Source organism: Panulirus ornatus, chromosome 57, assembly GCF_036320965.1.
Source record: "Panulirus ornatus isolate Po-2019 chromosome 57, ASM3632096v1, whole genome shotgun sequence".
Classification (NCBI taxonomy): Eukaryota; Metazoa; Arthropoda; class Malacostraca; order Decapoda; family Palinuridae; genus Panulirus; species Panulirus ornatus.
The window spans coordinates 20,506,598-20,533,798 of NC_092280.1; the positions used below are offsets into that span (position 1 = coordinate 20,506,598).

Below are 27,201 nucleotides of genomic sequence, written 5' to 3' on the forward strand. Positions count from 1 at the left end.
ATATATATATATTTTTCTTTGTTTTAAACTATTTGCCATTTCCCGCGTTAGCGAGGTAGCGTTAAGAACAGAGGACTGGGCCTTTTTTGGAATATATATATATATATATATATATATATATATATATATATATATATATATATATATATATATATATATATATATATATATATATATCTTTCTTTCTTTCATACTATTCGCCATTTCCCACATTAGCAAGGTAGCGTTAAGAACAGAGGACTGGTGAGGGAATATCCTCACCTGGCCCCCTTCTCTGTTCCTTCTTTTGGAAAAAAAAAATATATATATATATATATATATATATATATATATATATATATATATATATATATATATATATATTTTTTTTTTTTTTTTTTTTTTTTTTATACTTTGTCGCTGTCTCCCGCGTTTGCGAGGTAGCGCAAGGAAACAGACGAAAGAAATGGCCCAACCCCCCCCCCCATACACATGTACATACACACGTCCAGACACGCAAATATACATACCTACACAGCTTTCCATGGTTTACCCCAGACGCTTCACATGCCTTGCTTCAATCCACTGACAGCACGTCAACCCCTGTATACCACATGACTCCAATTCACTCTATTTCTTGCCCTCCTTTCACCCTCCTGCATGTTCAGGCCCCGATCACACAAAATCTTTTTCACTCCATCTTTCCACCTCCAATTTGGTCTCCCTCTTCTCCTCGTTCCCTCCACCTCCGACACATATATCCTCTTGGTCAATCTCTCCTCACTCATTCTCTCCATGTGCCCAAACCATTTCAAAACACCCTCTTCTGCTCTCTCGACCACGCTCTTTTTATTTCCACACATCTCTCTTACCCTTACGTTACTTACTCGATCAAACCACCTCACACCACACATTGTCCTCAAACATCTCATTTCCAGCACATCCATCCTCCTGCGCACATCTCTATCCATAGCCCACGCCTCGCAACCATACAGCATTGTTGGAACCACTATTCCCTCAAACATACCCATTTTTGCTTTCCGAGATAATGTTCTCGACTTCCACACATTTTTCAAGGCTCCCAAAATTTTCGCCCCCTCCCCCACCCTATGATCCACTTCCGCTTCCATGGTTCCATCCGCTGACAGATCCACTCCCAGATATCTAAAACACTTCACTTCCTCCAGTTTTTTCTCCATTCAAACTCACCTCCCAATTGACTTGACCCTCACCCCTACTGTACCTAATAACCTTGCTCTTATTCACATTTACTCTCAACTTATCCCTGGGGATCGGGGAGAAAGAATGCTTCCCGCGTATTCCCTGCATGTTGTAGAAAGTGACTAAAAGGGGAGGGAGTGGGTGGCTGGAAATCCTCCCCTCTCTTTTTTTTTTAATTTTCCAAAAGAAGGACCAGAGAAGGGGGCCAGGTGAGGATATTCCCTCAAAGGCCCAGTCCAATGTTCTTAACGCTACCTCGCTGATGCTGGAAATGGCGAATGGTATGAAAGAAAGAAGTATGATATATATATATATATATATATATATATATATATTTTTTTTTTTTTTATACTTTTATACTTTTATATATATATATATATATATATATATATATATATATATATATATATATATATATATATATATTTTTTTTTTTTTTTTTTTTTCTTCATACTATTCGCCATTTCCCGCGATAATATAATTTTATATATAATTTTACTTTACTACTACTTCTATACTTAGTAGCTGTCTCCTGCATTAATGAGGTAGCACAAGGAAACAGACGAAAGAATGGCCCAACCCACCCACATACACATGTATATGCATAAACGCCCACACACACATATATACATACCTATATATTTCAACGTATACATACATATACATTTCTCTTTCATACCATTCGCCATTTCCCGCATTCGCGAGGTAGCGCTCAGAACAGAGGACAGAGCCTGAGGGAAATCCTCACCTGGCCCCCTTCTCTGCTCCTTCCCTTGGAAAACCAAAAAATTTTTATTATTATTATCATTATCCCTGGGGATAGGGGAGAAAGAATACTTCCCATGTATTCCCTGCATATCGTAGAAGGTGACTAAAAGGGAAGGGAGCGGGGAGCTGAAAATCCTTCCCTCTCATTTTTCGTTTTCCAAAAGAAGGAACAGAGGAGGCTAAGTGAGGATGTTTCCTGAAAGGCTCAGTCCTCTGTTCTTAACGCTACCTCGTTAACGCAGGAAATGCCGAATAGTATGAAAAAAGAATATATATTATTTCATATTTTATTATACTTAATCGCTGTCTCCCGCATTAATGAGGTAGCGCAAGGAAACAGACGAAAGAATGGCCCAACTCACTCACATACACATGTACGTACATAAATGCCCACACACACATATACATACCTATACATTCCAATGTATGCATACATTTACATATACATATTGGAAAGGATCACAATTTTGCGCGTGATCAAGTATGTTCCTATGAGTCCACGGGAAAAATGAAACACGATAAGTTCCCAAGTGCACTTTCGTGTAATAATCACATCATCAGGGGAGAAACAAATGTCATCCTAGCTATATCTCTTTGTTGTATATCAACTGACTGTTATATTTTTCTCTTGTGTCTCCCTTGATGATGTGATTATTACACGAAAGTGCACTTAGGAACTCATCGTGTTTCATTTTCTCCGTGGACTCACAGGAACATATACATGTATATACATGTACATATTCATACTTGCTGCACATATGATACACACATATACATTTCAATGTATACATACATATACATATTCATACTTGCTGCTTTCATCGATTCCCGACACCACCCCGCCACATATACATATATTCTGTCATTGGACTGAATTGGGGCATGTGAAATGTCTTGAGTTAAACCTAGAAAAGGTCTGTAAAGACTGGATGAGGAAGGGGAGCTGCAGTTTTGGTGCATAACACATGATAGCTCATGTATAGATGTGAGTGAATGTGACCTTTCTTTGTCTGTTTCCTCGCACTACCTTGCTGGTGCAGAGGGTGGTGTTCAGGGGTGGGGGAGAGGAAGAGAATATATGTTATAATTTTTTTCTTTTCTTTAATGCATTTTTGCTATTTTCTGTGGGCTGAGGTGGCATTGGGAATGGATGACAGCAAGCAAGTATAAATATGTACATGTGTATGTATGTGTATTTATCTTTATATATGAAAAGGTATGAGTGTGTGTGTGCTTATATGTTTATATGTGTATGTGAGCAGATGTGCCCTTCATCTGTCTCCTGGCACTACCTTGCTTACACAGGAAATGGCAATCAGGTATGAAAATATGTGTGAAAATAAAAAGTGTGTGGTTGAGAGAGCCAAAGAGGGTGTGTTGAAATGGTTTGAGTGAGGAAAGATTGACAAAAAGAGGTGGCAGAGGTGGGGGGGAACAAGGAGAAGTGAGAGACCAAATTGGAGGTGGAGAGATGAAGTGAAAAAGATTTTGAGCAATCGGGGCCTGAACATAAAGGAGGGTGAGAGGCTTGCAAGGAATAGAGTGAATTGGAATGATGTAGTATGCTGGGGTCGACATGCTGTCAGTGTACTGAACCAGGACATGTGAAGTGTCTGGGGTAAACCTTGGAAAGCTTTGTGGGGCCCGGATGTGGATAGGGAGCTGTGGTTTCGATGCATTACACATGACAGCTAGAGACTGAGTGTGAATGAATGTGGCCTTTTTTCTCTGTTTTTCCTGGTGCTAACTTGCTGAAGCATGGGGTAGCAATGCTGTTTCCTGTGGGGCTGATTAGCACCAGGAATGGATGAAAGCAAGCAAGTATGAATATATACTAGGATAAACAGATGGATTTTTATGTAGCGTTTATGGATCTGGAGAAGGCATAAGGTAGGGTCGATAGAGATGCTTTGTGGAAGGTCTTAAGAGTATATGGTGTGGGAGGTAAGTTGCGAGAAGCAGTGAAAAGTTTTTACCAAGGATGTAAGGCATGTTTATGAGTAGGAAGAGAGGAGAGTGATTGGTTCCCAGTAATGGTCAGTCTTTGACAGGGGTGCGTGATGTCCCCATGGTTGTTTAACTTGTTTGTGGATGGGGTGGTTATGGAGGTAAAAGCAAGGTTTTTGGAGAGAGGATGAGCATGCAGTCTGTTGGGGATGAGAGGGCCTAGGAAGTGAGTAAGTTGTTGTTCGCCAATGATACAGCTTTGGTGGCTGATTCATTGGAGAAACTGCAGAAGTTGGTGACTGTGTTTGGAAAAGTGTGTGAAAGGAGAAAGTTGAGAGTAAATGTGCATAAGAGCAAGGTGATAAGGTTCAGTAGGGTTGAAGGACAAGTTAACTGGGATGTAAGTTTGAATGGAGAAAAATTGGAGGAAGGAAATGAGTCACAGGGCTGGGAGAGGAGACAAAGATTTTGGGAGCAATGAAAAATGTGTGAAAGGAAAGAACATTATCTCAGAGAGTGAAAATGGCTATGTTTGAAGGAATAGTCGTTCCAACAATATTGAATGGTTGGGAGGGATAGGCTATGGATAGGGTTGTACGGAGGAGGGTAGATGTGTTGGAAATGTAATGTTTGAGGACAATGTGTGGTGTGAGGTGATTTGATCAAGTAGGTAATGAAAGGGTAAGAGAGAAGTGTAGTTTAGAGAGCAGAGGAGGGTGTGTTGAAATGGTTTGGACATATGGAGAAAATGAGTGAGGAAAGGTTGACAAAGAGGATATGTGTCAAAGGTGAAGGGAACAAGGTGAGCCAAGAGACCAAATTGGAGTTGGAAGGATGGAGAGAAAAAGATTTTGAATGATCAAGGCCTGAACATACAGGAGGTTGAGAGGTGTGCAAGGAATAGAGTGAATTGGAACAATAAAGTATACTGGGGTCTACATGCTGTCAGTGGACTGATCCAGGCATGTGAAACATCTGGGGTAAACCATGGAAAGGTCTATGTAGCCTGGATATGGATAGGGAGTTGTGATTTTGGTGCATTACACATGACAGCTAGCAACTGAGTGAACGAATGTGGCCTATTTTGACTGTTTTCCTGGCACTACCTTGCTGAAGAGGGGGTTAGCAATTGTGCTTTCCTATGGGGGCAGGGCTGCTCCGGGAATGGATTGAAGACAGGCGAGTATGAGTATGTACATGTGTATATATGTATATGTCTGTATATGTATCTATATGTTGATATGTATATGTATGTATATGTGCATGTATGGGCATTTATGTTTATATAAATGTGTATGTGTGTATATGAGTGGATGGGTCATTCTTCATCTGTTTCTTGGTGCCACCTTGCTGATGCAGGAAACAGTGATCAAGTATAATAGATAAATATTTTTTTATACTTTGACACTGTCTCCCGTGTTAACAAGGTAGCGCAAGGAAACAGATGAAAGAATGGCCCAACCCACCCACGTACACATGTATATCCATAAACGCCCACACATGCACATATACATACATATACATTTCAAAGTGTACATACATATATATATATATACACGGAAATATACATATATACATGTATATATTCATACATGCTGCTTTCATCCATCCTGCTGCCACCTCGCCACACGTAAAATGACACCCCCCTCCCCCTGCATGCACGCAAGGTAGCGCCAGGAAAAAAACAACAAAGCCACATTTGTTCACTCTCAGTCTTTTGCGCTACCTCGCTAATGCGGGAGACAGCAACTAAGTATAATAAATAAAGTAGATAATTGACAGTAAATCCAACACTTGGTAAAACATCTTGTTTATTCATTTAGGATAGTTTGGGAACATACTCCCTCCATCATCAGGCAAAACATAAAACAAAGCCCTGCATGGCATAAGAACTCAATTATGTACATGAAAGCAATAAAGAAAAACAACAAAAGGTATCAGTAAACTAAAAAACAATAAAGTGCAATGTTAGAAATCCATAAATTAACCTCATATGAAAATCTAACAGTGAGTGACAGTTGAACTTTGGTATGATAAAATCATATGTGATAAAACTTCGCTTTTACTTGATATAATAACATAAGACAACATACTTTAAAATCACACTATAAAATGAAAGGTATCACTTAACTTACAAATAATAAGATACAGCATTAAAACAAATCCATTAATGAACTTCATACATACGTACATACATATAAGTATATAAATAAGTTTGCTGATAACCATGAGGAAGAAATAGACCACATGGTTGTCAGAGAACTCGATCATGTGCATCACTGTGACCTACTGCAACATACGGTGCATTACATGACAGCTTGAGAATGGATGTGGGTTATTAGGCCTTATCTCCATTTGTTCTTGGCTTTGACATGGGAAGTAGTGAACAGTAGAAAAAAGGATATATGAATATGTGTGTGTGTGTGTGTCTGCATATGTGTATATATGCATTTGTGAGCGGATGGGTCTTCCTTCGTCTGTTTCCTGGTGCTACCTCAACAGCGCATGAAGTGGCAATCAAATGATAATATTGACATATATATATATATATATATATATATATATATATATATATATATATATATATATATATATATACACACACACACACACACACGCACACACACACACACACACACACACACACACGCACACACACGTAAATGCCCATTATGCACATATACATCCATATACATTCCAACATATACATGCACGCACACATACAGACATATACATATATACACATGTACATATTCATACTTGCTTGCCTACATCCATTCCTGGTGCTACCCTGCCCCAAAGGAAACAGCATCGATACCCCCCTTTTCATATATATTCACCATTTTCCGCATTAGCAAGGTAGCGTTAAGAACAAAGGACTGTACCTTAGAGGGAGTATCCTCATTTGGCCCATTTGTTCCTTTTTATTGAAAAATGAAAAACGGAGGGGAGGATTTCCAGCCACTCATTCCCTCTCCTTTTAGTCATCTTCTGTGACACATAGGGAACACATGGGAAGTACTATTTCCCCTCTATCCCCAGGGCATGTGAAGTGTCTGGGGTAAACCATGGAAAGGTCTGTGGGGCCTGGATGTGGATAGGGAACTGTGGCACTTGGATGTGGATAGGGAGCTGTGGTTTTGATGCATTTCACATGACAGCTAGAGACTATGAATGAATGTGGCCTCTGCTCCTTGTATTACCACTTTTCAAAAAAAACAGATACAGAAGAAAGAGCCAATCGAGAAATTTTCCTCAAAGGCTTAGGCTAAGGTGCCTGATTTTGCATAGATGTAACCAGGATTAGAGAAAGGTGCTAGGTTTGAGGAGAGAGACCTGGACTTTCTGGCTCTAAGTGAAATTTAAGTTGAAGGGGAAGGGGAAGAATGTGTGGTAATGTTCATGGGGAAGAATCTGGGATTAGTGTGAGGCCAGGGAATTTGGAACTTTTGGTAAAGAAGGAGCTGTAGGAATGTTAAAGAGTGTAAGGAAGCAAGTTAAAGATTGATATGGGCTAGGATGAATATAGAGTGTGAGGTGGGTGATTATAAGTCTTATACCCCTGGAAGGAAGAGAATTGAAGATAGAAGTGGTTTGTGTGAAGAGGCAATGATGAAATCTCTCTGCAAGGGGATTATGAATGCCAGATTGGATGGTAAGGTAACTAAGTGTATAATTTGGAGGTCAGATTGGATGATATGATAACTAAGAGAATAATTGGGAGGTATAGCATCTCTTATGAAAATGAAATGGGGAATAGCTTGTTGAACCATGTGCTAAAAGATGATTGGAAATATTTGGATGAGTGGAGTGAAATCATTAAGGATTGTTGGATTATGTGATAACCAATAAGCATGAAAAGGAAAGGTTGTTGGATGTGAACATACTGAAAGGGGCAGCAAGCGGGATATCATATGATAATTTTATGATAAAGGCAAGTGTGAAAGTTTGTTATGATTTTAGGAAAAGAAGAAATAGCGTGTATGAAAAATATGAAAGTGGATGAGAATGGAAAAGAAGCTTTAAGCAGAGATACCAAGATAGAGTGAGTGAAGAATGAAATTGGATGTGAGTAGATTTTATATGTTTATTATTTCCCCAGGATGAATGTCTGTGAAAGTTACCCTACATCCTGTAGCAGGGAGATATAGTCTCCTTTGGAGTGAGAACTTCCTTGACAAGACTGTACTCCCAGTGATACAACCTTGTTAAAGGTTACTTTTTATGCACTTAACTTTGAGGAAGTGGAGTGCAATAACAAGGAGAGCGGGAAAGGAGTGGAAGGTAATTAGCTAAGGCACAATACGTACATTTGCAAGTAAAGTATGCCATATGGAAGGTGGGATGCAGATGTATGAGAGAGGTTTTGTGTGGTGGGATGAGGCTGTTAAATTGCTCTTGAAATAGAAAGGAGTGCAAGTGCTTGAGAAGAGTACAAGAGGAAGTGGCAGGAGGTTAAGAGAAAGGTACAAGAGCTGAAAAAAGAGGGAAAATGAGAGATTGGGTGAGAGAGTATCACTGAATTAGAGTGATTAAAAGTTGTTGTGGAAAAATATTAATAGTGTAAGGAAAATGAAAACAAATGGGATAAATAGTGAAAGGAATGGATGGGGCAATGGTAAAAGTCAAAGAAAAAGTGAAAAAGATGGATTGGATATTTAACAGACTGTTGAATACTTTAAGTATTCAGAAGGCAGATGTAGTGTGCCTGGGATAAAGCATGTGAAGCATGAGAATCTTGGTGAATGTTTTGATGAAAATGGAGGAGCTCGTGAAAAACTTGCACAAGATTGTGTCAAAACAGTTCGAGTGTATGGGAGTGCATTTGAGTTTCTGAGGAAAGGATGACAGTGTTATCAGTTAATCAGACAATTGAACATTGTTGAAGTGATTAAGGACTGGCAAAATTTATGTATGTATAGTGAATACTTGAATTTCAGAGGTATAATCTTTTTGAGTATACATGGTAGGTTTATAAGGAAGTGGTGGCATGAAGAGAGCTTATGTAGCAGATTTAGCATTTTTGGAATAAACTAGCATGTGGAGCATGAGAATCCTGGTGGATGGTTTGGTGAAAATGGAGGAGTTAGTGAATAACTTGCACTAGATTGTGTCAAAGCAGTAGGAGTGGATGGAATTGCACTTGATTATCTGAAGAAGGGGTGACTGTTGTCAGTTAGTTAGTTTGTCAGACTGTTTAACATTTGTGTTGTCAAAGGTGAAGTGATTAAGGACTGGCAGAGTTTATGTATTTAGTTTCCTTATATAATGATAAGAATGACAAAAGTGAATACTTGAATTTCAGAGGTATAACCTTTTTAATATACATGGTAGGTTTATGGGAGAGTGGTTGCATGAAGAGAACTTCTGATGGGAGGAGCACTGTGGTTTGGGAGAGCTATAGGATGTGTGAATCAGGTGTTTACTTTGAAGAATTTATGTTAGAAATACATGGAGGAAGAGTGAATTGACTGTGGACTTTATAGATTTGGAAAAAGCATATGATAGGATTGACTGGGAAGCTTCTTGGAAAGTGCCAGGAATATATTGGGTAAATGGAAAGTAACCAAATGTAGTGAAAAGCATTTATTTGGAGATTGAGGGATGTTTGTGAGTATGGGGGAGGATGGTTAGTGGTTTCTGTTGACAATGGGCCTATGTTAGGGGTATGTGCTGTTAATGTAGTTGTTTAAACTGTTTATAGGTGCAGTGGTAAGGAAAGTGAATACAAGAAACATGGAATAAGGAACAGGTCTATAGTATATCGGAGTAGGGTCAGAAGGAGATGAATAAGTTGTTGCTTGTAAATGATATAGCTATAGTGATAGACTCTAGAGAGAAACTAAAGCTGGTAACAGCCTGGGAGAGTGTGTGATAGGAGCGAGATGAGAGTAAATATGAACAGAAGTAAGGAACTAGGAGCAACAGGGAAATACAACTGGGACCGACCCATGTGGTTGTAAGTGAATCTGCATAGGAGAGGGAGCTAAGGTTCTGAGTGAATTAACCCTTCTAGTGTTCAATTGATTTCTTTGGCTCTCCCTAAGCGCGATTTTTTATGAAAGTTACAGACTTACAATTTTATATATATATATATATATATATATATATATATATATATATGTATATATATTCACACTCAGTCTCTAGCTGTCATGCAATAATGGGGCCTTTGTTGTCTTTTCCTAGCGCTACCTCGCACACATGAGGGGGGAGGGGGATGGTATTCCATGTGTGGTGAGGTGGCGATGGGAATGAATAAAGGCAGACGGTGTGAATTGTGTGCATGGATATATATATGTATGTGTCTGTGTGTGTATATTTATGTGTACATTGAGATGTATTGGTATGTATATTTGTGTGTGTGGACGTGTACGTATATACATGTGTATGGGGGTGGGTTGGGCCATTTTCTTTCGTCTGTCTCCTTGCGCTACCTCGCAAATGCGGGAGACAGCGACAAAGCCAAAAAAAAAAATATATATATATTTTATTTCTTTATTTTACATTGTCGCTGTCTCCCACATTAGCGAGGTAGTGCAAGGAAACAGACGAAAGAATGGCCCAACCCACCCTCCCACATACACATGTATATACATACATGTCCACACACGCAAATATACAAACCTATACATCACATTCTCTCCATGTGACCAAACCATTTCAAAACACCCTCTTCTGCTGTCTCAACCAAGGGTCTTGGTGTTACCCAGAACCTCCTTTCCAGTTGCTCCTGTAGCCAAAGGTTGTGCTACTACCACCAGCAGAGGAACACAGACTTCTTTGAATTGAGGAGTTCTTTGATGAGACTGCTTTCCCTGTGGTACAGCCTCATCAAAAGTGACTTTCACTCACGGTGTAACCTCATGCTGGTTGAGTCCCATAAAAACACACACACACAAACATTTACACATATTTACTTATTTATTTACACAAACACTCACACGTTTTTATTTATTCATATTTACTCCAGCTCTTGTTTCTATTAAAAGGGCACTGCTGTTACTCAAGACCTCTATCTAAAGGCTCATGCAGCCCAAGGCTGTCTTTCTTTATTCGGGGTGGAGAGTTCTTTGACAAGGTTATACTTCCAGTGATACAGCCTTTTGAAAGTTGATGTTTTACTCATGATGTAGCCTCTTGCAGGCGGAGCCCATTAACTTATGTATACCACATCGATCCAATTCACTCTATTCCTTGCCCTCCTTTCACCCTCCTGCATGTTCAGGCCCCGATCACACAAAATCTTTTTCACTCCATCTTTCCACCTCCAATTTGGTCTCCCTCTTCTCCTCGTTCCCTCCACCTCCAACACATATATCCTCTTGGTCAATCTTTCCTCACTCATTCTCTCCATGTGCCCAAACCATTTCAAAACACCCTCTTCTGCTCTCTCAACCACGCTCTTTTTATTTCCACACATCTCTCTTACCCTTACGTTACTTACTCGATCAAACCACCTCACACCACACATTGTCCTCAAACATCTCATTTCCAGCACATCCATCCTCCTGCGCACCACTCTATCCATAGCCCACGCCTTGCAACCATACAACATTGTTGGAACCACTATTCCTTCAAACATACCCATTTTTGCTTTGCGAGATAATGTTCTCGACTTCCACACATTCTTCAAGGCTCCCAGAATTTTCGCCCCCTCCCCCACCCGATGATCCACTTCCGCTTCCATGGTTCCATCCGCTGCCAGATCCACTCCCAGATATCTAAAACACTTCACTTCCTCCAGTTTTTCTCCATTCAAACTCACCTCCCAATTGACTTGACCCTCAACCCTACTGTACCTAATAACCTTGCTCTTATTCACATTTACTCTTAACTTTCTTCTTTCACACACTTTACCAAACTCAGTCACCAGCTTCTGCAGTGTCTCACATGAATCAGCCACCAGTGCTGTATCATCAGCGAACAACAACTGACTCACTTCCCAAGCTCTCTCATCCCCAACAGACTTCATACTTGCCCCTCTTTCCAAAACTCTTGCATTCACCTCCCTATATATATATATATTTTCTTTCTTTCAAATTATTCGCCATTTCCCGCGTTAGCAAGGTAGCGTTAAGAACAGAGGACTGGGCCTCTGATGGAATATCCTCACCTGGCCTCGTTCTCTGTTCCTTCTTTTGGAAAATTAAAAAAAAACGAGGGGAGGATTTCCAGCCCCCCGCTCCCTCCCCTTTTAGTCGCCTTCTATGACACGGAGGGAATATGTGGGAAGTATTCTTTCTCCCCTATCCCCAGGGATATATATATATATATATATATATATATATATATATATATATATATATATATATTTTATTTATTATACTTTGTCACTGTCTGTGCCTGTCTGTCTGTCCCTGCATGTGCACGAGATAGCGCTAGGAAAAGACAACAAGGGCCACATTCGTTCACACTCAGTCTCTGTCTGTTATTATATATATATATATATATATATATATATATATATATATATATATATATATATATATATATATAGATAGATAGATAAAGATTTCCTTTCATATCCAAACAATTTGTCAATCGCGTCACAGCACCCTGACACCACAGTAGCATCATCAAACATGCAGCAATACATTACATAATTAGAACAGTGGCTTGCCAAGACCGTAATGTCTACATTTCTATGGAAGTATTTGGTATCTTTTTTAATCCCAGACATACATGAGTCCAGCTCGCACCCTCTATCCTACTTCAATGTACATTCTCTTCCAATTAACAAAACTCCAAATATTCTAGGCATCACATATGACATACACAGTATTCACTCACCACATAACAGCAACACAAAAGCAACACAAATTAATTGCCAGTAGAACACTAACTAGCACCAGATTAGGACAAGAAAAAGGATCCATAATATCTTATACAAACAGTTTATCTGCTCATTTTTGAACTATGCATCACTTGTCTGGCCCTCTGCTCTCAAGTGAATAAAAAATGCAATCCTTATGAATTACTACACTCAGAACGATCATTGGCTCCCAGACAACCACAAACACTTAACACTTTCACAATGAAACAAAGATCCTTTTAATACATTCCCACCTCAGCCTGCTTGGCACTCATTTCTTTGCAGCAGCACTAGACATCATTCATCTAAACCATTCTATATAATTAACCACCAGCCTCCCAGTAGAAATATAAAGCTTATGCTTGCCTCACACTTTAGTAACTTCAACTTGCAGATCTCCCACCTACAATAAATATGATATCGACAAAAGACATACACACTGAAATAATCTGACAAGTACTAAACAACTGACCTCCTAACTCAGTCTTAAACTCCAACCTACCAGACATAAACCCGCCAGAAACTATGCTCCCCAGACAAACATGAGTCACATCCTATTTATTCTAAGGACATCACCCCTCACCACAAGACTGCAGACACTGCAGCCATAAAGAAGACACTGAACACTTACTCTTCAGTTGCTCTGTACTCGCTGCATGTAGGACACACATCACAATACAATGACCTAGAGTCTTGATTGTTGGACTTGGCCAGCTTCCTGAGTGCTGCAGGAGCCTCATTAGGATAGAAAGGACTCCAGGAGGAGTAAGGAAGTAGGTATATGTTTAGGAGGCACTCATACAATGATGTCTTATAGAGTGACTTTCTGTGATAATTCGAGAATTAGGTTACAGATTCTTAGAACAACACCAAAGCCTCGCTGTAGGAAAATTTTTAAAACTACATTTTCTATTTAATGTTTTGAATATTCCTTAATATTGATAATGGAAGTTTGTCTGTTTTTCACAGTAGCTTAGACGGCATGGTCAACTGAATGTCTGAATCAAGGCCATCTCATTAATGCTCTATGTTTTATGTATATATTATCCATAGGGATAAGGGAGAAAGAATACTTCCCACGTATTCCTGCATGTCATGGAAGGCGACTAAAAAGGTTGGGAGTGGGGGACCAGAAATCCTCCCCTTCTGTTGTACTTTTCCAAAAGAAGGAACAGTGATGCAGCTTTGTGAGGATTTTTCCCTCTGAAGCTCAGTCAGTTGTTCGTGACGCTTCCTTGGTAATGTGGGAAATAGCAGATATGCATAAAAAATGATATCCACTCCCATGCATTCTCTAGCTGTCATGTGTAGTGCACTGAAACCACAGCTCCCTTTCCACACCCAGGCCTCACAGGCCTTTCCATGGTTTACCCCAGACACTTCACATGCTTTGGTTCAGTCCACAGACAGCATGTTTATTGGTACCCCAGTATACCACTTCATTCCAATTCACTCTATCCCATGCATGTCTTTCACCCTCTTGTATGTGTAGGCCATGATCACTCATAATCATTTTCACTCCATCTTTCCATTTTCAGTTTGGTCTTCCTGTTGTGTCTGTTCCCTTCACTTTTTACATGTACATCCTCTTTGTCAACTTTTCTTCAATCATTCTCTCCATATGTCCAACCCATTTCAGCACACCCACTTCTGCTGTCTCGCTGTCTCAATCTCACTTTTTTTTATTACCACACATCTCTCTCCATATGATATTGTTGGGACTACTATGACTTCAAACAAAGCCAATTTTGTCCTCCCAGATAACATTTTTGCTTTCCACACATTCTTCAGTGCTCCCTGAACCTTTGCCTCCTCTCTACCTTATGACTCGCTTCCAGTTCCATGGTTCTGTTTGCTGCCATGTCCACTCCCAGATATCTAAAATGCCTCACTTCCTCCAATTTTTATCCATTAAAAGTCACACCCCAAATAACTTGGGCCTCAACCCTGCCCTTTCTTTTATTCACATTCACTCTCAACTTCCTCTTTTCAGATGCTCTTCCAAACTCAGTCACCTAAAAATGCAGTTTCTCACTTGAATCTGCTATGAATGCTGTATCATCAGCAAACAACAACTGACTCATTGCCCAGGCTCTATCATCCCCAACAGACTGCATTACTTGCCCCTCTCTTCAACTCTGACATTTACCTTCCTCACCACCCCATTCATAAACAAATTGAACAACCATGGTGACATCACAAACCCCTGCCATAAACCAACCTTTACTTGGAACCACTCACTCTCCTCTCTCTTTATTCATACACAAGCCATACACTCATGATGAAAACTTCTTGCTGCTTCTAGCAGCTTTCCTCCCACAACATATATTCTTTAGACCTTTCACAAAGTTCCTCTATCATCCTTATCACATGCCTTCTCCAGATCCAGAAATGCCACATAGAATCCATCTGTTTTTTTTTCTAAATAAGTCTCGCACACATTCTTTAAAACAAACACCTGATCCACACATCCTCTACCACTTCTGAAACCACATTGCTCCTCCCCAATCTGATACACTGTACATACCTTCACCTTCTTGATCAATACTCTCCCAAATAACTGACCTGGTATACTCGGTTAACTTATACCTCAATAGTTTGAACACTCACCCTTATCTCACTTGCCTTTATACAATGGCACTACAAATGCATTCCACCATTCTTCAGGCACCTCACCATGATTCATACAACATTTCATATCCTTACCAACCAGTCTACAACACAGTCACTCCCTTACTTAAGTTAACAAATGCCTTGCCACTTCAACACTTCATATCCTTACCAACCAGTCTACAACACAGTCACTCCCATATTTAATAAGTTTAACAAATGCCTTACCACTTCATCTTACACAAGCCTTTAACTTCCTCTGCTTGTCACAAAACCACTCTCCATCACTCTCCCACTTCACATACCACCCAGACCAAAACACACTGCGTCTGCCACTTCAAAATGCTCACTCCATCTCCTCTTCACTGGATCACTACCTGTTATCTCTTCCTCTTTTTCCCCTCTTTATCAGTGTTGCCAGTTATGTCTTTTGCACATTTACCTCCTTCCAAAACATTCCTAAGCTTACTGATATTCGTTCTCCACAAATCTCATTTGCCCTCTTTTTCAACCCTGCACCTTCGTCTTAACCTCCTGCCACTTTCCAATATAGATCTCCCAACCATTTGCTCTTCTTTCCTGTAAGTATGGCCCAAATGCCTTACTATTCTCATTCATTAGCAACTTTACTTCATCATCCCACCACTTGCTACCCTTCCTAATCTCTCACCTTTTGCATACCACATGCATCTCTTGCACATACCATCACTGCTCCCCTAAATACCTCCCAATCCTAATCTACTCCCCTCGTTTCACTTGCTTTCACTTTTTGCCATTCTACACTCAGTCTCTGCTGGTATTTCTTCACACATTTTTTTTCCAATGTCACTTCCTCCCCCCACTCTCTTTTCCCTGACAGTTTTTCCGCTTTTTCAAAAACCCCATAAATCTTCAGACTTGCCTTCACAAGATAGTGATCAGACATCCTCCCAGCTGTCCCTTTCAGCACATTTACTTGCAAAAGTCTCCCTTTAACATGCCTTTCAATATGTAATCTAATGATGCTTTTTGACCATCTCTCTTACTCACATACGTATAGTTGTGCATTTCCTTCCTTTTAAAGCAGGTATTTCCAGTCACCAGTCATTTTTCAGCACATAACTCCACAAGCTCTTCATTTCCATTCATAACCCTGAATATCCCATTCCCCCCATTATACCCTTAAACTGCCACATTACTTTGCATTTAAATCTCCCATCAATAATAAACTGTCTCTTGCATCAAAACTGCTGACACACTCATTCAGCAGCTGCCAAAACATGTCTCTCTCTTGATCTTTCTTCTCATAGTCAGGTGCATAAGCACTAATAATCACCCATGTCTTACCACCCACTTTCAGTTTTACCCACATCAGTGTAGCATTTACTTCCTTACATTCAATCTCACAATCCCAAAACTCTTACTTCAGGAGTAGTGCTACCTTTTCCTTAACTCTTGTCCTCTCACCAACCTAAACTTTCCTCTTGAGACATTTCCAAACCATTCTTCCCCTTTAATCTTCAGCTTTGTTTTCCTCAGAGCCAGAGCATCTAGGTTTCTTTCCTCAAACTTACTACCCATCCTTCCTCTCTTTTCATCTTGGTTACATCCACGTGCATTTAGACACCCCATCCTGAGCCTTTCACAAGGATGAGTACTCCTTGCCTGCCTCCTCCATCTGTTCTCTCATTTAGAAATTGAAGTACAGGAAGGGGAGGGGTTTCCAGTTCCCTGCTCCCGAACCCCTTTAGTAGCCTTCTGTGACACACAGGGAATACAGAGGTAGAATTCTTCTCTGCTACCCCAGGTATATATGCAAACATATTTCTTTTCGTCTTTCATACTTGTTTGCCATTTCCTGCATGTGGATGTTACTGAACTTCACCTGCATGAGGATACACTGTGAATAAAAAGAGGTTTTATACATACTTGGAGTACAGTTTAGTCAAAGAACTTCTCACTTCAAAGTAGTCCATCATTTCACTGTGATGAAGTAGAGCAGCCATAGGCTGCAGGGGCCTTTGTGTAACACCAAAACCATTTTGCAGAAAGGGGTCTTGGGGCTATTATTAATAAATAGATCTATTAATGTGGATTAGGTGTTTCTGGACTCCGCCTGCAAATTGTTATACCTTAGGCGAGAAGTCACTTTTGTCAGTGACACATTATCTTGGAATTGAAGGGAGTACTCTCTATCTGTGAATCATTTGACTCCAAAGGAGTCCGTCATTTCTTTTTATCTGTGTGAAGCACAGCCCTAAGGTGCAGGAGCCTCATAAAAGGAGTCCTAGGGGTTGTAGAGTATAATACCATAATGTTGATAGTTCTGAGTTTGTATGGGTACAATATATGTACTTCCAGAAATATATAAAGGTACATGTGTGTTCTTGTATTGGTATAATTTTTATGTATTTTATAAACCATGAAATAAGCTTAGATTGTTTTTAGAACTTAGCATTATTATCTTTATTAGAATATGACTCCAGGACCCTCTCTTCATGGGCTCTTACAGCTGCTGCACTCAGTAGCAAGGATAGATTAGGTTCTTTGAGGTGAAAATTTCTTTGATAAAACCGCTCTCAGTTTTGCCAGCTGACAGTGATACAGCCTTATCAAAGGTGACTTTTCACACATGGCATAACCTCAGGTAGGTGAATTCCAGTACCAGAGGGGGTTGCCATTTCATGTGTGGCGGGTTGGCAACGGGAATGGATGTATATGTATGTATACGTTGAAATGTATAGGTATGTTTATGTGCAAGTGTGGGCGTGTATGTATATACATGTTTATGTAGACGGGTTGGGCCATTCTTTTGAAATGGGAGGGGAGGATTTCTAGCCACCCGCTCCCTCCCCTTTTAGTCGCCTTCTACGACACGCAGGGAATACGTGGGAAGTATTCTTTCTCCCTATATATATATATATTTTATTTTTTTTTATTTTGCTTTGTCGCTGTCTCCCGCATTTGCGAGGTAGCGCAAGGAAACAGACGAAAGAAAATGGCCCAACCCACCCCCATACACAATGTACACACACACACGCCCACACACGCAAATATACATACCTATACATCCCAATGTACACATGTATATACACACACAGACACATACATATATACCCATACACACAATTCACACTGTCTGCCCCTATTCATTCCCATTGCCACCTCGCCACACATGGAATACCATCCCCCTCCCCCCTCATGTGTGCGAGGTAGCACTAGGAAAAGACAACAAAGGCCCCATTCGTTCACACTCAGTCTCCAGCTGTCACGCAATAATGCCCGAAAACCACAGCTCCCTTTCCACATCCAGGCCCCACACAACTTTCCATGGTTTACCCCAGACGCTTCACATGCCCTGATTCAATCCACTGACAGCACGTCAACCCCGGTATACCACATCGATCCAATTCACTCTAGTCCTTGCCCTCCTTTCACCCTCCTGCATGTTCAGGCCCCGATCACACAAAATCTTTTTCACTCCATCTTTCCACCTCCAATTTGGTCTCCCACTTCTCCTCGTTCCCTCCACCTCCGACACATATATCCTCTTGGTCAATCTTTCCTCACTCATTCTCTCCATGTGCCCAAACCATTTCAAAACACCCTCTTCTGCTCTCTCAACCACGCTCTTTTTATTTCCACACATCTCTCTTACCCTTACATTACTTACTCGATCAAACCACCTCACACCACACATTGTCCTCAAACATCTCATTTCCAGCACATCCACCCTCGTGCGCACAACTCTATCCATAGCCCACGCCTCGCAACCATACAACATTGTTGGAACCACTATTCCTTCAAACATACCCATTTTTGCTTTCCGAGATAATGTTCTCGACTTCCACACATTCTTCAAGGCTCCCAGGATTTTCGCCCCCTCCCCCACCCGATGATTCACTTCTGCTTCCATGGTTCCATCCGCTGCCAGATCCACTCCCAGATATCTAGAACACTTTACTTCCTCCAGTTTTTCTCCATTCAAACTTACCTCCCAATTGACTTGACCCTCAACCCTACTGTACCAAATAACCTTGCTCTTATTCACATTTACTGTTAACTTCCTTCTTTCACTCACATTACCAAACTCAGTCACCAGCTTCTGCAGTTTCTCACATGAATCAGCCACCAGCGCTGTATCATCAGCGAACAACAACCGACTCACTTCCCAAGCTCTCTTATCCACAACAGACTTCATACTTGCCCCTCTTTTCAAAACTCTTGCATTCATCTCCCTAACAACCCCATCCATAAACAAATTAAACAACCATGGAGACATCACACACCCCTGCCGCAAACCTACATTCACTGAGAACCAGTCACTTTCCTCTCTTCCTACACGTACACATGCCTTACATCCTCGATATATATATATATATATATATATATATATATATATATATATATATATATATATATATATATATATATATCTTTCTCTTTTTCTTTCAAACTATTCGCCATTTCCCACATTAGCAAGGTAGCGTTAAGAACAGAGGACTGGGCCTCTGAGAGAATATCCCCACCTGGCCCCCTTCTCTGTTCCTTCTTTTAGAAAATTAGAAAAAAATGAGGGGAGGATTTCCAGCCCCCCACTCCCTCCCCTATCCCCAGAGATAATATATCTATATCTATATATATACCTCATCCCTGGGGATAGGGGAGAAAGAATACTTCCCACGTATTCCCAGCATGTTGTAGAAGGACGAGGAGCTGGAAATCCTTCCCTTCCATCTTAAATTTTCCCAAAGACAGAACAGAGAAGGGGGCCAAGTGAGGATACTTCCTCTAAGGACATGTGGTGTGAGGTGATTTGATCGAGTAGGCAATGAAAGGGTAAGAGAGATGTGTGGTAATAAAAAGTGGTTGAAAGAGCAGAAGAGGGTGTATTGAGATGGTTTGGTAACATGGAGAGAATGAATGAGGAAAGAGTGACAAGGAGGATATATGTGTCAGAGGTGGAGGGAACAAGGAGAAGTGGGAGACCAAGTTGGAGGTGGAAGGATGGAGTGAAACAGATTTTGAGCGATCGGGGCCAGAACATGGAGGAGGGTGAAAGGCGTGCAAGGAATAGAGTGCATTGGAATGATGTGGTGTACTAGGATCGACATGCTGTCAATGGATTGAACCAGGGTATGTGAACGTCTGCAGTAAACCATGGAAAGTTTTGTGGGGCCTAGATGTGGAAAGGGAGCTGTGGTTTCAGTGTATCACACATGACAGCTAGAGACTGAGTGTGAATGAATGTGGCCTTTGTTGTCATTCCCTAGAGCTACCTTGCACGTCTGCAAGGGTAGGAGGGGTGCCATTTCATGTGTGGCAAGGTGGCTATGGGAATGGATGAGGGTAGCAAATCTGAATATGCACATGTGTATATATGTATATGGCTGTGTATGTATATGTATATATACGTTGAAATGTATAGGTATGTATATGTGCATATGTGTATGTGGGTGGGTCAGGCCATTCTTTTGTCTGTTTCCTTGTGCTACCTCGCTAATGCGGGAGACAGTGACAAAGTACAATACATATGAAAATCAATGAATATATGTGTCAGAGGTGGAGGGAATGAGGAGAAGTGGGAGACCAAATTGGAGGTGGAAAGATGGAGTGAAAAAGATTTTGAGTGATCAGGACCTGAATATGCAGGAGGGTGAAAGGCGTGCAAGGAATAGAGTGAATTGGAATGATGTGGTATACTGGGGTCGACGTGCTGTCAGTGGATTGAATCAGGGTATGTGAAGCGTCTGGGGTAAACCATGGAAAGTTCTGTGGGGCCTGGATGTGGAAAGGGAGCTGTGGTTTCGGGCATTATTGCATGACAGCTAGAGACTGAGTGTGAACGAATGGGGCCTTTGTTGTCTTTTCCTAGCACTACCTCGCACACATGAGGGGGGAGGGGGATGTTATTCTATGTGTGGCGAGGTGGTGATGGGAATGAATAAAGGCAGACAGTGTGAATTGTGTGCATGTGTATATATGTATGTGTCTGTGTGTGTATATATATATGTGTACATTGAGATGTATGGGTATGTATATTTGCGTGTGTGGACATGTATGTATATACATGTGTATGGGGGTGGGTTGGGCCATTTCTTTCATCTGTTTCCTTGCGCTACCTCGTAAACGCGGGAGACAGCAACAAAGCAAAATAAAAATATATATATATATATATATATATATATATATATATATATATATATATATATATATATATATATATTTTTCCATAAATATTTGCCTTATCCGCATTAGTGAGGTAGAGTTAAGAACAGAGGAGTGAGCCTTAGAGGGTATATTCTCACTTGGCCCACTTCTCCATTCCTTTTTTAGGAAAATTATAAACGGGAGGGGAGGATTTCCAGCCCTTGCTCCCACCCCTTTCAGTCGCCTTCTACGAAATGCAGGGAATACGTAATTTTCCAAAAGAAGGAACAGAGGGGGCCAGGTGAGGATATTCCAAAAAAGGCCCAGTCCTCTGTTCCTAACGCTACCTCGCTAACGCGGGAAATGGCGAATAGTTTAAAAGAAAAAAAGATATATATATATATAGTATGTAAAGAGCATCTCTTGCAAGTCCCTCCCTTCCTAGCTACTGATTGTAGTGCATCTTTGAAGCTGCTGGAGCCCCTGAAAAATTTTGTCCTTGAGATTATATAAATTATAGGTGTAACTGGACTATACCTTCATGTGGTTACACTGGAGGTGTGGAGTCACCTTTGGTATCTTCACAGGACAAAGAACTTTCACTCACAAGGAGTCCAAAATTTCCCTGCCCCTGATTGGAGTGCATCCTTGAAGCTGTTGGAGCCCCATGTGGAGGTCCTAATTTTGTCTGATATATATATATATATATATATATATATATATATATATATATATATATATCCAGTCCTCTGTTCTTAATGCTACCTCGCTAATGCGGGAAATGGCGAATAGTATGAAAGAAAAAAAAAATATATATATATATATATATATATATATATATATATATATATATATATATATAAAATGTGTGTATGTGTGTGTTGTTTTTATGTCAAATGTTCTAACTTATGGAGGGATGATCAGTGATCAGTCATATTAAACCGTGGACTTGTGAATTCCTCAACATTTTAGAAGTCACAACCTATCTCACCTGCAAACTTTTAAGATGTAGTACTTATTATATATCCTGTCCAGGTTATTCATATAACATTTCAGTATGTGTGAGTATGCTTTATCATTTTTGATATTTAGATGTGTTGTTTGTCATTTACATTGTGCAGATTATCAACATACATATGTAAAATTATGTGTCTTTCTCGGCATGTAAGGGAAATCATTTTCAAGAGTATCTTTACCTTCGTCATAATCAACTAACATACGTAGATGGTTTACTCAAAACTAGTCAGTGAAATGATGTATTACATTATTGACTAAGTGGGTAGAGTTTAGAAGCTCTTGAGGGGTAAAGTCTTTGATGGTTAGAAGCAAATGATTATACAGGGAGTGTTGAGAAATTGTATTTGTCATTATTGTTTAAGGTATTTTTGCAAATATATCAGCATACTTAAAAGAGTTAGATTACAGTAAGTTAATGCCTGTGGAATCAGTAAAGTTTTCTTTGCTTCATTCAATACTGGACTTAACATAATTTAATGCTGAATGAAAGCACATTCATTTGTATGGTGGCACAGTAGATATATGATTGGTTGAATGACTAAGTTATGGCTGATGTATGGTTCTCTTCATGACATGTTCATAAGCATTTGGAGGATATTAATCCAGTGACAGTGGTGAAGAGCTACCCAGTTAAATAATTGTAAAGAAAGGAATATCCTCCATTTAGTAATTGCTCAGTGCATCAAATGCATAAATAAAAATGTTTGTATAAAAGACTTTGACTGCTGTGACCTTGACAAGTGACCATGAGTTACTGAGACAAGTCTTCAAATGTTTGAGTTTTCCCCTTCTTAGGTGCCATAAACAAGAACTTGCAAATTTTACATACAGATCTCTTCATTTAAGACAAATGACATTATAACATCTGATTTATAACTTGATTTATGGGCTCATTTTGACATACATTCATTCTTACTGATGAGAAAATTCATGAGTAGAATGTATCTCTCTTGAAATATACTTTACCCTTTAAATAATGCTCTGTTCATGACCCATCAGGAAAGACTAATTAGACTTGAAGGAGACAGACAAGACAAGTGCACAAACTACTGCCATGGTTTGTAAGGCTGCTGTCATTATGCTGGCAATACACAACCAAGTCACAAACCACAGCAAGTAGACTTTTTATTTTGATTACAAGTCTCATGATGTGGATCCATTTATTTCCCCCCATTCTCTTCCATCTTCCCCCTGTATGTGTGTACTCTCTCTCTATCTCTCACACACACACACACACACACACACACACACACACACACACACACTCACACACACAGGCATACATGTATATACATATACATCATATATGCATATATATGTAAAGTAAAAATTAAAGTTTTGCTCAACTTGTTAGATTTAGCTATGTAAAAGGGCACTTTATCATAATTTTTTATATCATATAAGGAGAACCTCTTCCTATATGTTGTAAATGCTTATTATATGAAATAATTTAAGGCACTGATGAATGACATAATGGATGAGAGACTTTATCTTCCCTCAGTATTGTAAAATTCTTAAGTCACGAAGTGTGGTGTGCACGAGTGCATTAAAGCCAATATGTTTTGCAGTTACTGCAATGGTATAATGACAGCATCTTGACAACAGCCTAGTGTCTGAGGTTGATCTCGGGCCCACTCCTCAGTGTGTACTTAGTGGTTGGAGTACCCCTCTAACACAGACTGAGTCTTCACTTGACAATTTGTTGGATTATCTCTCTGACATGTGCCGAGTCTTTACTTAGTCAATTGTTGGAGTGCCTCTCTGACATGGGCTAAGTTCCTAACTAAAAGTCATTATCATGAGTACTGAGTTGATCTCATGAGAATGGTGGCATCATTGGTCAGACTAAACACCACAGGCTGTTTATAAGTGACCAAAGTACTTGCATTTATGAGAATGCAGTATTTTATATGTGTTACAAAGTTCTCATATATCTACTTTGTATTCTGTCATAATGTAAGGTTATAACTTTCAGTGCTTTGTGGATATTATTTTGATCCATATTGTACTCTGCGCAATCATTTTGGAATTCCCACAACTTTATGCTCTAGAAACTGTGCCTTTGTGAAGGAGGCATTCCCATTTTCCCCTCCCCATGATAAAAATGAGAGGAATTATGATAATATATTGTCCATAATGTAATATAATGGTTGTACAGAATTTTGGACCCAACTACAGGTCCAGTACACCACGAGGCGTCCTAACGTTGACGACTGCTGCCCGGCCAGGCCTCTCCATGCTTCCACTATTCCTGTACAGTTTTTCTTTAGCTTATTATTATTGTTACTGTAATTATTATTGCTTTAATTTATATGCAAGTATTGTAGGGGTTTAATATTCAGAAAGTGGGGTATTGGTGTGAAAGAAAAGAAAAATGGAAATAAAAATTATATTATATCAAAATGCCAAAAATAAGTTCTGCACATTGCAGCTAGCTATCCCTGCTATGATGCCAACTAGTAAATAGTGTTGTCATGTTTATGGGTCAAGAATGGATAAAAGCAGCATCACCAATTGCAATAACAACGACAACTTGATAAGTCACCTACATAGTATTGGGAATACAAATATCATTGGCTAAGTAGCCCTAAGAATTGGTACTACCTTAAAGTTGTATTCATTATTTACATTGATACCTTGATTACCCTGGTCCTATTTAACTGGAATCTCCATTTTTAAGGGTGTTTCATGGTGATGCAATTATCTGATAATGAAACTGAAATGTAAAATAACAAATTTTATTTTTTGAATATACTATTTTTAACTGGGACCCAGATAATCAAGGGGTTTGTGTACTTCACACTGTTAACAACACAAGTTGCCAACTTCATTTAGTTTTGATAATTGTATGAAAAAGATGGAGATCTTAGTAACTTAGATTTCTGAGTTGACCGTTGAAAACTCATTTTAACCAGGTTTTTATTTCAGTTAAGATAGTGTTTTCATTTTATGTATGAAAATGGTATCATTTTCTTGACCAGAAAGCCAAGATTGGTTGTGCTTGCAGTTATCAGTCTCCTTTGGTGACTGCAAAGATGTGTGCATAATGATAGTGAAATGGATTGCCCAAAGGTAAATTATGACAAATTTAAGTGTCCAGTGAAGGAAACTCCAATGGTCCATTGTCCACCACTGTCTGCTTATGGAAAGTTCCCATAGTTAAATGTCCAAATACTGCAGGTCCTGGCAGTTTTTATGTGTCCAAAATAAAGAATTTACCGACCATTTTTTGTCGTCCAAAAGAAAGGATTTCTTGAGTTTGAGTCCAAATGAAGGCATGAGGCCAGGAATGGTGCATGGGAACCGTCCTGTCCCCTTATGGTGTAATGGGGTGGTTAAACTGAGGCTGCCGGGGGAAGGAAGGGGGTTTGTACCCTCTCCTACTCCCTTATACACCTCCCACTTCACCTGCTGGGAGCAATGGAAGCATTAAAGTATATCATTGGTAGAAAATTAAGCGATGTTGGTGCCAAACTGCTAGTGAACAAGAGCTTCTTTAGAGGCCAAGTTAAAAAAAAAAAATGTAAGCTCTTGCACTGACTTGCTGGTATTGGTTTTCAAGTATGTAATCCTTTGAGAGACTTATATTTTGTATGGTTAGCTAAAATTTTCACAATGTAGCAGAGTTATTTGGTAATAGATTTCCTATTTATATATATTTTAATCCAATCCATCAGACACTGCCAAATACTGCAGATGTTGTTTGAATAATCCTGGTAGGACCGAATGTCTATGCAAATAAAAAGGACAGTGATGCAGTGTTGCCACAAGCAGTGCCTCATCCAGGTCTAGTATTTTTGGTACAGTACTCAGATGAGGCTTTGGTGCCTCACTGTCATCTGGTTGGGAATGAATTACATTGGTGATAAAATGAAAGATCATGCAAAAGATGATAATACTTGTGACGACTAGTGCTTGGCATTTATCTGTAAGTTTTTGCCCATATGTATACCCTGTGATATTTCTTTACAAAGGGTTCCTGTGATTTTTCTTTTTTTCATCATGAACCGTTTTGTAATCCTGTGATTGTCCTGGGCAGGAACCCCATCCCAGAGCTACAACCTCTTCTAGGAGTAGGGTAGACTGACATAGGCAGGAACCTCATTCCAGAGATATGGCCTCTCTTGGGAGTGATATGTTTCTTCCTAAGCAGAAACCCATCCTAGAGTGACAACCTCTGCTAGAGTGGTGTTCACTGTCCTAGGCAGGAACTCCATCCTAGAGTTAAACCTCTGCCAGAATGGTGTGCACTGTCTTAGGCAGGAATCCAAATCAGAGCTATGACCTCTGTTAGGAATGGTGTGCACTGTCCTAGGCAGGCACCCCTTCCCAGAGCTATGAATTCTGCTAGGAGTGGTGTACACTGAACAATAAAATGAAAAATAAAAATTTACTATTATTGCATGCAGCATAAATGTGTCTTATTGAGATCCCAACAACATGACTTACTGTAGAATTATGATGATTATGTTCTTTAAGTGCATGGTTCAAACTGAATTTGAGCAAAATTGTAATTACTGAATTGGAATCCTTTATTTTACAAATTTCTGCAAATACTTTTATCTATTCCTGGTGTAATTTGGCATTAATTGCTACTTCAGAGATACAAACTTTGACAATAAACACAACTCCTATGTGGTATTAATGGAACTGATTGTGAAGAAATTATCTCCAAGTGTGGTTATTCTTCTTTGTAATTTCATTACACTTGCAGC

At 39.7% G+C, this 27,201-nt stretch overlaps 1 protein-coding gene across 1 annotated transcript in view; it reads left to right on the forward strand.

The window, feature by feature from the left end:
• Su(Tpl) (Suppressor of Triplolethal) overlaps positions 1-26,901 on the forward strand; it is a 406,195-nt gene extending 379,294 nt beyond the window's left edge. Inside the window, exon 10 of the mRNA XM_071694570.1 lies at positions 24,665-26,901. Coding sequence (XP_071550671.1) covers positions 24,665-24,778 — 114 coding nt within the window. The 3' untranslated portion in view covers positions 24,779-26,901. The remainder of the gene's footprint in view (positions 1-24,664) is intronic.
• Positions 26,902-27,201: the final 300 nt, after the last annotated feature.